The 13,468-nt window shown below is 41.6% G+C and overlaps 1 protein-coding gene across 5 annotated transcripts in view; it reads left to right on the plus strand.

The window, feature by feature from the left end:
* Positions 1-13,468, plus strand: part of LOC129550338 (ADAMTS-like protein 3) — a 408,047-nt gene that overhangs the window by 258,230 nt on the left and 136,349 nt on the right. For all 5 annotated transcript variants that reach the window (XM_055417913.2, XM_088829596.1, XM_088829595.1 and 2 more), the window contains one exon: positions 11,730-12,019. In XM_055417913.2, coding sequence (XP_055273888.2) covers positions 11,730-12,019 — 290 coding nt within the window. The remainder of the gene's footprint in view (positions 1-11,729; positions 12,020-13,468) is intronic.

Consider the following 13,468-nt stretch of genomic DNA (forward strand, 5'->3'; position numbering starts at 1 on the left):
GATGAACATAGCTCTATTTTGGATCCCTGAAGAATGCCTGCCAAAGCCGCCTGGAGAAGATAAATATTTCTGCCTCTGTGGTTTACTGTGGCTCAAGCTCTGACTTTACAGAGAGAACGGATGTTCAAAAGGCTTTTATTTTTAATTGGGAAAATAAAAATTACAACTTATAAAGCAAAGCCAGGGGAACTGCAGTTTTAACTGTGTTAGCTTTCAGCTGTGGAATGTGTTGACAGTTGATATGGTTCATGATTGCTTTAAAAGTTCTTCCCCGGAGCCTTCCTAGTTTCTACGGGATTCACAGAGCTTCCTTAGTCACGCTGCCCTCCCTTCTGTTTAGCATGTATGAGAACCAAGGAAATGAGACAGATTCAGAACACTTTGTGTATTTTCCACTGCCATTTTAGCCTCTCCATTTGTGTTTGCTCGAATTGAATCAGGTTATATTTTAGACTTTCTGTTTTTCTCACAACAGTAATAACAACTAATATTGAGGACTTTGTGCCAGACTCTGTCCTCATTGTTGTATATGGATTAATTCTGATCCAGTTCTCACAATGACCCCATGAGGAGGCATTATTATTAGCTTCATTTTAGGGATGAAGAAAGAAACATTTAGGCTCAGGAATTATCTCCAGCATTTCAGATCTACTAAGTGGCAGATGGTGATACTCTGGCGTGTGATTCGAGGAAGAGCTCCAATTTTATGTTCAGTTTAGTCGCTCAGTCGTGTCCGACTCTTTGCGACCCCATGAATCACAGCACGCCAGGCCTCCCTGTCCATCACCAATTCCCAGAGTTCACTCAAACTCATGTCCATTGAGTCGGTGTTGCCATCCAGCCATCTCATTCTCTGTCGTCCCCTTCTCCTCCCTCCCCCAATCCTTCCCAGCATCAGAGTCTTTTCCAGTGAGTCAACTCAATGCATGAGGTGGCCAAAGTGTTGGAGTTTCAGCTTTAGCATCAGTCCTTCCAATGAACACCCAGGATTGATCTCCTATAGAATGGACTGGTTGGATCTCCTTGCAGTCCAAGGGACTCTCAAGAGTCTTCTCCAGCACCACAGTTCATAGGAGAACTGAATTCAAGGCTCTCCCATCCTTGGGTTGGTCTCATAGGGCAGACAGAGAAGTTAGTGTTTAGATTGCTGTGTTGTGAAGCTTAAAGCTCAGGGATGGCTTCCTGAGAGAGCTGGTACACGAAGTGATCCCTTAAGATGTACCTGGGTATCAGAACAGCACGTCAGGCATTGAGGTTGTATGTAGGCCAGCTGATCTGTGGGGGCCACCACACCTGGACACTGAGGTACTGAGTGAGAGAGGGGGTTGGAGGCTAAGGAGGTGGTAATGAGCCGGGAAAGTGGGCACGTCTTGGAGGCCTTCCATGCCTCATAAAGGATTTGGACTTCATCTGAAGGCAGGCAGTGAGAGTCATTTAGGGATTTTTAACAAATGATGTAATCACAATGATTACATTTTTAGAAAGATCTTTCTGGCCTTCTGCAGTTTGTATCTAATGATTCACTATAATAAATAAAACTGTAGCAGATCTCAAATTGCACCTCTCTACATCTCTGATTGTCTCTTTAGGACACATTTGCTGGGGTGGAATTTGGGGGCCAGAAGATGGACACATTGAAAGCATTTAATTCCTACCATCAAATTTCCTCTTTAAAATTTAAACAAAAGATACTGCGGTGTTCAGGCAGTGCTGAATCTTCTTTCTGTTTTTCTTCCATGGTAATTTTAAAAATTAAATTCTCGTTAAAAGGGAATGTATCTTTGTGCATTTTTTTCTGGGAGATTATATAGATGGCATAAATCTTTCAGACCCTCTGCATTTAAGAGTCCCTTTCTTAAACCCTCAAATGAGCAGACGTATGAACTCTTGTTTAATAACTATCTTCTTTGTGCCTAAACTGTCCTTTATACTTGTGTTGTGAACCTTTTTTTTTTTTTAACTTAGACATAGGATTTTTCTCCATATACTTAAAATTAGAGGATTTTTAAAGAATCAGTCCAGGTATTACTTTCTTTTCAAATTTTGGTAAACAGAATTTTGGGGACATGGATTGAAATCTTTCTTAGGTGCATGTAAGTTTTCTTCTGTTGTATTTGTGTCTCTTTTCTCTTGTTTTTCTTATTTATTCTAAAGGTTCATCAACTCTCTGTATTGAATCTCTTCTCTGTTTTTAACATGTGATACTTCCCTCACCTTTTTGTGTTTTTTTCCTCTATGTTTTGGATGCACATCTGCCCTTCAAACAACCATTTACTGTCCTTACCATGAATGTATTTCCTACTATTCATTTGGATTTTCTTCTGTCATAGAGCAAACTTTGCATTATTTTTGTATTTTTTTCAGTCTTTTCTCAACCAAGCCAGAGATTTTTTCCAGCCATGTTTTGCGTGTTCTGTTTATTTTTTTCCTGCCTTGGTCTTTGTTGCTGCGTGCTCTGTTTCTCTAGTTGCTGCAAGCAGGGGCTTTCTAGTTGTAGTGTGCAGGCCTCTCATTGTGGTGGCTTCTCTAGTTGCAGAGCATGGGCTCTAGGGTGCAGGCTTCAGTAGTTGTGGCACATGGGCTTAGTAGCTCTATAGCATGTGGGATCTTCCCAAACCAGAAATCGAACCCTAGTCCCCTATATGGCACATGGATTCTTAACCACTGGACCACCAGGGAAGTTCATGTTTTGACTTTCTTAATCTCTTCATTTATCTTTTGTTTTATAGAATGTTTCCTTGAATTTTATTGGCATTAAATTTTAAGGAGATGCTGTAACATTTCCTTCTGTTTCTGATAATATTTTTTCCCAAAATATGCTTTCCTTTCACAGATGTATGTTACATTCTTCTTCTTTAATAGCAAAAAAATATTATTTTAGCAAGTGGATATTGGTGTTTGTTTATTCATTTTTGAAATCAGAAAAATAAATGCCCCAAAATAGTATTGTCTGATTTTCCAGGGACCATTTCATTGACATCTTGGAAGATCTTAAATTGCTTCTCTCACCTATGATACTGCTGAGGCAGCGTAAAATAATGCCAGGAGCTACTATGTTATCTTTGATAAATTGTCCTCAGTTTCCTCATCTGTACAGTGGGAATAATAATAATACTCCCTGATGGGGTTGTTGCTATGAGTAAATGATAAAATATATGTGAAGTACCTGGAAAAGTGTCTCACACAAATAACAATGTAATGAATGTTAGTTATTGTCATTTTTGTTTTAATTATTGATCTTTTCACTCTCACATCTCATTTAATCCCAACCTAACCCCATTCAGTTCAGTTCAGTCACTCAGTCGTGTCCAACTCTTTGCGACCCCATGAATCACAGCAGGCCAGGCCTCCCTGTCCATCATCAGCTCCCGGAGTTCACTCAAACTCATGTCCATCGAGTCGGTGATGCCATCCAGCCATCTCATTCTCTGTCGTCCCCGTCTCCTCCCGCCCCCAATCCTTCCCAGCATCAGAGTCTTTTCCAGTGAGTCAGCTCGTCGCATGAGGTGGCCAAAGTATTGCAGTTTCAGCTTTAGCATCAGTCCTTCCAGTGAACACCCAGGATTGATCTCCTCTAGAACGGACTGGTTGGATCTCCTTGCAGTCCAAAGGACTCTCAAGAATCTTCTCCAGCACCACAGTTCAAAAGCATCAATTCTTTGGCAATCAGCTTTCTTCACAGTCCAACTCTCACATCCATACATGACCATGGGAAAAACCATAGCCTTGACTAGACGGACCTTGGTTGGCAAAGTAATGTCTCTGCTTTTTAATATGCTATCTAGGCTGGTCATAACTTTCCTTCCAAGGAGTAAGTGTCTTTTAATTTCATGGCTGCAATCAGCATCTGCAGTGATTTTGGAGCCCAAAAAAATAAAGTCTGACACTGTTTCCACTGTTTTTCCATCTATTTTCCATGAAGTGATGGGACCAGATGCCATGATCTTCGTTTTCTGAATGTTGAGCTTCAAGCCAACCTTTTCACTCTCCTCTTTCACTTTCATCAAGAGGCTTTTGAGTTCTCTTCACTTTCTGCCATAAGGGTGGTGTCATCTGCATATCTGAGGTTATTGATATTTCTCCCGGCAATCTTGATTCTAGCCTGTGCTTCTTCCAGCCCAGTGTTCCTCATGAATATAAGTTAAATAAGCAGGGTGACAATATACAACCTTGACGTACTCCTTTTCCTATTTGGAACCAGTCTGTTGTTCCATGTCCAGTTCTAACTGTAGCTTCCTGACCTGAATACAGGTTTCTCAAGAGGCAGGTCAGGTGTCTGGTATTCCCATCTCTTTCAGAATTTTCCACAGTTTATTGTGATCCACACAGTCAAAGGCTTTGGCATAGTCAGTGAAGCAGAAATAGATGTTTTTCTGGAACTCTCTTGCTTTCTCCATGATCCATCGGATGTTGGCAATTTGATCTCTGGTTCCTCTGCCTTTTCTAAAACCTGCTTGAACATCTGGAAGTTCATGGTTCACATATTGCTGAAGCCTGGCTTGGAGAATTTTGAGCATAACTTTACTAGCGTGTGAGATGAGTGCAATTGTGTGGTAGTTTGAGCATTCTTTGGCATTGCCTTTCTTTGGGATTGGAATGAAGACTGACCTTTTCCAGTCCTGTGGCCACTGCTGAGTTTTCCAAATTTGCTGGCATATTGAGTGCAGCACTTTCACAGCATCATCTTTCAGGATTTGAAATAGCTCAATTTGAATTCCATGACCTCCACTAGCCTTGTTCATAGTGATGCTCTCTAAGGCCCACTTGACTTCACTTTCCAAGATGTCTGGCTCCAGGTGAGTGATCACGCCATCGTGATTTTCTTGGTCGTGAAGATCTTTTTTGTACAGTTCTTCTGTGTATTCTTGATACCTCTTCTTAATATCTTCTGCTTCTGTTGGGTCCATACCATTTCTGTCCTTTATTGAGCCCATCTTTGAATGAAATGTTCCCTTGATATCTCTAATTTTCTTGAAGAGATCTCTTATTTTTCCTATTCTGTTGTTTTCCTCTATTTCTTTGCATTGATCGCTGAGGAAGGCTTTCTTATCTCTCCTTGCTAACCCCATTAGGTTGGTACTATTACTGTTGCTATATGACAGGAAATTATTGCCTTTGTATTTGAATAACAGTTTGACTGGACATAATATTTTTGGGACCCAAACTCCCTCTCTCAAAACTTTTGTTCATCTTTTTCTGGTTTTGAATGTTGCTGAGTCTGTAGTCCACCTGACTTTTTATTCTTATAAGGGACTTGATTTTTGTAGCTAGATGCTTATGCAATTCTTTTTTTCATCCTCAAAGTCTTAATTTTTAAGTATATTTATTTACATAAACTTAGTGCTTTAAGACTGGAGAAGGCAATGGCATCCCACTCCAGTACTCTTGCCTGGGAAATCCCATGGACGGAGGAGCCTGGTAGGCTGCAGTCCATGGGGTCGCACAGAGTCGGACATGACTGAGCAGCTTCACTTTCACTTTTCACTTTCATGCACTGAAAAAGAAATGGCAACCCAGTACAATCTTCTTGCCTGGAGAATCCCAGGGATGGGAGCCTGGTGGGCTGCCATCTATGGGGTTGCACAGAGTTGGACACAACTAATGTGACTTAGCAGCAGCAGCAGCAGCAGTGCTTTCAGTTCAGTTCAGTCGCTCAGTCGTGTCCGACTCTGTGCTACCCCTTGAATCACAGCACACCAGGCCTCCCTATCCATCACCAACTCCAGAAACCGAATATATTTAGCTGATTTCTATAGGTCCCACTACGCTAAAATCATGACGTCTGTCAGTCTAATCTCTTCTCTGGAGGCCCAGGGTGGAATCCACTTCCAGGCTCATTCAGGCAGTTGGCAGAGTGCAGATCCATGCAGTTGCAGAGCTGAAATCTCCATTTCCTTGCCGGCTCTTGGCCAGGAGCTGTTCCCACTGTGGAGGCCTCCTGCATTCCTTGGCTCCTGGCCCCTTCCATCCTGGAGCCAGCCACAGCGGGTTGAGTACCTCTCTTTCTCTCACTCTTGCGTCTTGTTCTGCTGCATCTAACTCCAGTCAGAGAATTCTTTCTGCTTTTAAGGACTTGTGTGATTAGACCCACTGGGATAATTGCCCTATCTTGAGGTCCATAACCTTAATCACATCTGCAGAATCCCTTATGCCATGTAGCAGCATATTCATATATTCTAGGTATTAGGGTGTGGGTAGCTTTAGGGAGGGCATTCTGCTGAAAGCTCTAGGTTTTTATGTTAATCATTTTGTATCACTTTTTCCTGGAAGACAGTGTAACCTTTCCAGGCATTTTAGGCACATTTTTCACATATTTTATTTATGAACTTTTTTTTTTCTGTTTCATGTGTTGAAACCTCTACTTGAAGAATCCAACTATCTTCAATATTGGATTCTCTCTCATTTTATCTCTAAAAACTGCATTAAAAATCAATTTTAGAGAGATATAATTTACATACAAAATCTGTGTCTGTCTAAAGTGATGAGTTGTAACAGGTGGACACAAAACACAGAACCCCAGCTGCATTCTTGATAGAGAACATCTCCATCACCCAGACGCTTCCTTTGCAGCCCAGCCCTCCATTCACCCCTCTGATTGCTTTAAAACTTTTCTTTCTCTCTCTCAACACTGCATTCACTTCCAAGTCTTGCTTCCATGTTATTAATTTGACCTTCAGCCATGTTTCTTCTATTTTTTTCTCTTGGTTCTGAATTGTTACTTTCTAATGATGCTATGTTTCACAGTTTGTTTCTTCAGCTCTGTACTTTTCCGTTTTGTTCTGTGGTTTTATCATCTCCTGCCTAGGCTCTCTTATAAGTGAATTGTTCTTTTCTTTTATGTTTTGGGATTTTGGCCTCAAGGCATGTGGGATTCCCTGACCAGGGATTGATCCTATACCGTTTCATTGGAAAATGAAGTCTTTTAATCACTGGACCATCAGAGAAGTCCCTTGAATTGCTCTTTTAAAAAAAATCTTCTCTGTTGTGGAGTTGGACACAACTGAGCAACTGAGCACGCATGCATGCATTGTGCAAAGACACAGGGAACATGCTCTGTTTCTCTGGTTGTTCTGCCCCGACATCACTCTTCAAATGCTTGTGTGCAACTGCGTGACTTTCTTTTCTTTAAAGAAAAAATGACTGTGTGTGTTTGTGTGTGTGTGTGTGTGGAGGGAGGAACAAAGACAAAACAAGATTCAGAACTGCATGAACATGATAATGTCCTTTGTTTAAATAAAAAATAATGTGTGAAAGAAAATCATGCAGGATGATGCATACATTTTTTAGTTACCATGACTCCCCATCTCGCCTCCCCCAGATCACTTGTGGATAAGTTGGACAGCTCTGATATTTGTTTTTTAAGAGGACACTTAAAAGGATCTTTGAAAACCAACTTGATAGAATTCCCTGGTGGGCCAGTGGGTAGAACTCCAGACTTTCACTGTTGAAGGCTGGGGTTCGATCACTGGTTGGGGAATTAAGATCCCACAAGCTAAGAAAAAAAAATGATTACCAACTTGGAACATCCAGGACACCTGAAAAACATCAAGTGTAACCATCATTTGCCCAGTTGGGAATTAAGATGGGCCTCCTCACTTACTCCACCTTCTCTCAGGATTCTGAATCTAGGAGACGTAAGAGTCCAATCTGAATGAAAAAAAATCTATTTCCCATTAAAACATAATCCCCAATTTCAGTTTTTATTGTGAAGGAGAAAAGAGAAAAAATTAATGACCATAGAAGTATGGTATGCTTATGGTTAGAAAGTTCAAGCCTTTAAAAGGTGCAAAATGAAAATGAACAAAGACAAATATCAGATATTAACACATACATATGGAATCTATAAAATGGTGTAGATGATCCTATTTGCAAAAGAGAAATAGAGACACAGATGTAGAGAACAAACGCATGGACACCAAAGCAGAAAGAACGGAGTGGGATGAATTGGGAGATTGGAATTGATGTATATACACTATTGATACTACATATAAAATAGAAAACTCATGAGAGCCTACTGTATAGCACAGGGAACTCTACTCAGTGCTCTGTGGTGACCTAACTGGGAAGGAAATTTAAAAAATGAGGGGATACATGTATACGTATAGCTGGTTCACTGTGCTGTACAGTAGAAACTAACAACATTATAGAGCAACTATCCTCCAATAAAAATTAATTCTAAAAAAACAGCAACAAAATATCGTAAAAGCCTCCTTCTATAAACTCCAGTTCCCAGCTCTTGCAATTACTTCCTGAAAAGAGAAATTATATATAAATTAGCATAGATAACATGCTGCTGCTAAGTCACTTCAGTCGTGTCCGACTCTGTGTTACCCCATAGACGGAAGCCCACCAGGCTCCTCTGTCCCTGGGATTCTCCAGGCAAAAACACTGGAGTGGGTTGCCATTTCCTTCTCCAATGTGTGAAAGTGAAGTCGCTCAGTCGTGTCCGACCCTTAGCGACCCCAGGTTCCTACCAGGTTCCTCCATCCATGGGATTTTCTAGGCAAGAGTACTGGAGTGGCTTGCCATTGCCTTCTCCGATAGATAACATAGAGGCTATAAATATGTACTGTTAGAATCAGATGTGAAACAACATACTGGTGCAAAATTGGGAAAGGAGTACATCAAGGCTGTATACTGTCACCTTGCTTATTTAACTTATATGCAGAGTACATCATGAGAAATGCAGGGCTGGATGAATCATGAGCTGGAATCAAGAGTGAAGGAAGAAATATTAACAACCTCAGATATGCAGATGATACCACTCTAATGACAGAAAGCAAAGAGGAATTAGAAAGCCTCTTGATGAAAGAGAGAGGAGAGTAAAAAAGCTGGCTTAAAATTCAACATTCAATAAACTAAGATCGTGGCATCCAATCCCGTTACTTCATGGCAAACAGATGGGGGGAAAGTGGAAAAAGTGACAGATTTTATTTTCTTGAGCTCCAAAATCACTGTGGACTGTAACTGCAGCCATGAAATTAAAAGACACTTACTCCTTGAAAGAAAAGCTATGACAGACATTGTGTTAAAAAGCAGAGATTACTTTGCCAACAAAGCTCTGTATAGTCAAAACTATGGTTTTTCAAGTAGTCATGTACAGATGTGAGAGTTGGACCATAAAGAAGGCTGAGCATTGAAGAATTCATGCTTCTGAACTTTGGTGCTGGAGAGGACTCTTGAAAGTCCCATGTACTGCAAAGAGATCAAACCAGTTAATCCTGAAGGAAATCAACCCAGAATATTCATTGGAAGAACTGATGCTGAAGTTCCAATACTTTGGTCACCTGATGCGAAGAGCCAACTTATTGGAAAAGATCCTGATGCTGGGAAAGATTGAGGGAAAGAGGAGAAGGGGGTGACAGAGGATGAGATGGTTGGATGACATCACTGACTCCTTGGAAATGAGTTTGAGCAAATTCAGGGAGTTAGTGATGGACAGGGAAGCCTGGTGTACTGCAGTTCATGGGGTTGCAAAGAGTGGGACATGACTTAGCAACTGAACAACAACAATATGTAATATATACACTATATAGGCATGTCTGTGCCCTTTTGTGTAGTTAGACAAAAGATTATAGCTTATGATACTTATTTCATAAGACGACATACTTATTTCATTTAACAGCCTCCAAAAGGAGAATATTCCTTATCAGTTTACATAGATTCACCTTCTTCTTTTCAATAACCTCATCCTATTAGTGAATACATTGTATGGTTGTGTCTTCTTAAATTTAATCAGTCTCCTTTCCAGTTTTCCCATGGGAAAGCAGCAAGCACAGAAAAGAGTAAAGATGCAAATATTGCTCCAGTACTACTCCATCCTAAGGAGCTGAGTCATGGAAAATGAGGATTAGAAAATAGTTTCCCAGGAACAATTTCCAACAAAACAAAATGAAAAAAGGGAGGTGTTATTGATATTCCTTTATTGCTCATGGAGAGCAATTATGTTTCGATTCTGCTGTGCTCTTGTGTACAACTGTGGTGAAGCCTCATGTAGAGAGAGATGCTTAGGTGATTCTGAGAGATCTTTACAACCAGCTCATTCTGAGATTTTAAACATTAAGCTTTGAAACTGTATTTGAAGTGAACAGCTCAGCAGCGTTTTTTCTGAAGTTATTTAGTACAACATTTTCCCATGAATAGAGGTCTATATTCACTTAAATTTGGGAAATCATGCACGTCCTATCCACCCGCCTTGAGTATGTATGGTATGTGTTCATATAGTTTTGGGAAATTTTTTTCGGTAAATAAACCTATTGAACATTATTGAAAACAGTGTTTTCCAGACTTACTCAATCACTGCTCTTTTTCCGGCCTATCAGTTATTAATATCTCATGATGCAAGTGTTGCTTCAGATTGTCTTAAAAATATATGTCTCAATGTGTCTTAAATTCAGTGCAGGAATCAGTAAACATTTTCTTTAAGGAGCCAAATAATGAATATCTCAGATTTTGCCAGCCAAACAGTCTATATTGCAAATCCTCAGACCTGGCACGTAACACAAAAGCAGTCATAAACAAGGCTGAACAAGTGACCATGACTGTATTCCAATAAATCTTTAGTTATGAACACACATTGAATTTTATGTCATTTTTACATGACACAAAGTATTATCCTTCTTTTTTCTCCCCATCCATTTAAAACTATGAAAATCATTCTTAGCTGGTAGACTGTGCAGAAATGGATGGATGGGATTTGACCTGTAGGCCAAAGGAGGACACCCTGTGATTTAGTGGATAAAGATTCAGGATAAGAAATACATGCTTTATTCAGTCAGATTGGGCAACAGCTGTGATAGTTTCAAGAAAATTCAGAAGTTTTGTGTGTTGTTATATATTAAAATGTTGTATGTTGTTTAGTTGCTCAGTCATGTCCAACTCTTTGGGACCCCATAAACTGTAGCCCGCCAGGCTCCTCTGTTCATGGAATTCTCTAGGTAAGAATACTGGGGTGGGTTGCCATTTCCTTCTCCAGGGGCTCTTCCTGGACCAGGAATCAAACCTGTATCTCCCGCAATGGCAGGCAGATTCTTTACCACGAGCCACCAGGGAAGCCCACATATTAAATAAAAAAGAATATTAAAGCTTCATCTACTCTGCAGAAGGAGAAGGAAATGGCAACCCACTGCAGAGTTCTTGCCTGGAGAATCCCATGAACAGAGGAGCCTGGTGGTCTACAGTCCATGGGGTTGCAAGTGTTGGACACAACTTAGTGACTAAACCACCACCACCACTCTGCAGAAAGCATTTGTTATCCTACAGTTTTGCTCCTAAATATCAAGACATTTTAATAAAATTCTGCCTGTTAAGACAGGGTAAGCACCAAAAAGATTTCTTGAATAAATACTGGTGAACATCTCCATGTTATAAAAGAACTCAGAGTAGAGATTATCTCTACACGATTTATTATGACCAAATCTTACACAAAACCTTTTAACGATGATATGCAAAGGTCAGGGCACAAAATTTGAATTAAATAAAATGGGTGTAAAAGTTCAGTGTATCTCTGGTAAAAGCTTCTTTCTGTTGCTGATGAGGTTGGAATGTTTGTCCATGACACGTTTTCAGGCACCAACAAAAGGACAGCCTCCGAAACATATTGAATCCCCTCTGAATGAAATTACTTTTTTCCTTCATAGAATGCTTGTCACTCTCCCTTTGTGATCTTTTTGGACTGATGGCCCGTGTCCTCCCCTGCTCCGACCTTGGGGCTCCCCGGTTGCCTGCAGGTTCGTTCCGGAGCCCTGGTCCACCTGCAGTGCCACATGTGGGCCAGGTGTTCAGGTGCGAGAGGTGAAGTGCCGCGTGCTCCTGACCTTCACGCAAACTGAGACCGAGCTGCCAGAGGAAGAGTGTGAGGGCCCCCGGCTGCCCACAGAGCGGCCCTGCCTCCTGCAGCCCTGTGATGAGAACCCTGCCACCCGAGAGCTGGCCGCTTCCCTGCAGGAGCAGGATAGTGAGACGACCTACGACTGGGAATACGCTGGCTTCACCCCCTGCACCGCCACCTGTTTGGGAGGTATTTGATCTTTTACTTAAGGGACAGCTGTGTCTGGCGTTGCTGATGGTTTGAGAAATAGCAATACTAAATCGGTAAAGCCTCATCTACAAACTAGCAGAAGTCCAAAGGAGGAGAATTCATTTGAATAATTGAAAACTGTGCCTTTTCTTTCTATCAGTTTTCATCATCATTATTTTAGATAGATAAAGAACAGTGGGACTAGATCCTGTGTTCCTAAGCATTTGCCTAACTGAGATGGTTACAGAGGTCACCGATTGATAGAGAATAAATAGGAAAATGCAAGAAATTAGTTGAGGTAGTGTTGTGCGTAAGTCAGAATTACAGAATGAAGCAGCCTGGGAGTGCCTTATCTGATGCTGTCTTGGTCAGAAGTTATCCTCAGAAAATAATTTAGGTTCGTACCTGCACATTGAACCAGAAACCAATATGGAGCAAACTGATCACCATGATTTATGTGTGTGTACATGTGTGTACGCACAGCCAGGAACCCGGATAGGACTAGGAAGTGATCATATTGTCAGGTGGCCCCCTTGGGGTGGAAATTAGCGCCAAGGTGCTTCAAGCATTCCAGGATCCAAAATGGAGTGAATGAGCAGAGGGAAGTCCAGATAGTCATTCTCTCTCTGCTAGAAGTAAAAGGACAGAAATAATCAGTGGGAAACCAAGGTCCTCTACTGACATGAAGGGAACTCCTGTCTCAGGAATCCAGGCCCCTGACATCCTCTCACTGACTCCTGACTGTGCCGTCCAGCCAGCTGTCGTGGCTGAAGTTGGGGGCTAGAAATGCTCTAATCAGACTTCCCTGGTGGTCCAGTTGTTAAGACCATGCACTTCCACTGCAAGGGGCATGGGTTTGATCCCAGGTCAGGGAACTGTGATCCTCCATGCTGTGTGGCATGGTCAAAGAAAAAAGAAAGAAATGCTCTGACTTCAGTGCCAGTCAGTGGTGAGAAAGCTAAGGAAGCTGCTGCCTTAGGAGGCAGTTGGCTCAACAGCCTTCTCCACTCCTCCTGGCAGCCCTGTACCCTTTACTAGGCACTCCCCATCAGGTCTTAAGAGCTCGTGTACCAGTCCTTGTGCCCTGGCCTCTTCCCTAGGCAGGTGGAGTGCATTCTCCGTTCTTGCCATCCAGTCGCTGTGACTTGAGGTATCTGTCTTTCTCTTTCCTGTGTAGTTCAACCTGTAAATCCACCTATCCTGGATACCAGCCCATCAGTAAACCCAGGCGTGTGCTTTACCCCTAGGCCTCAATTAATAAGCTACTGTCTTTCATATGGTGGTACCCCTGTGCAATTAGGAAAAGAACTCTTATCTGCCTCCAGATTCTCTCTCTCTCTTGCTTGCTTCTCCCTGGTTCCTAGAAGCCCACCTCAACTAGCCAGGAGTTTAGCCTGCTTCACCCAACACTAAATGTCTACTGTGTCTCTTCCCTCCCAGAAATAGAAG

This window comes from Moschus berezovskii, chromosome 21 (genome assembly GCF_049115385.1).
Source record: "Moschus berezovskii isolate FMDL1 chromosome 21, NW_MosBer_1.0, whole genome shotgun sequence".
NCBI classification, from domain to species: Eukaryota; Metazoa; Chordata; class Mammalia; order Artiodactyla; family Moschidae; genus Moschus; species Moschus berezovskii.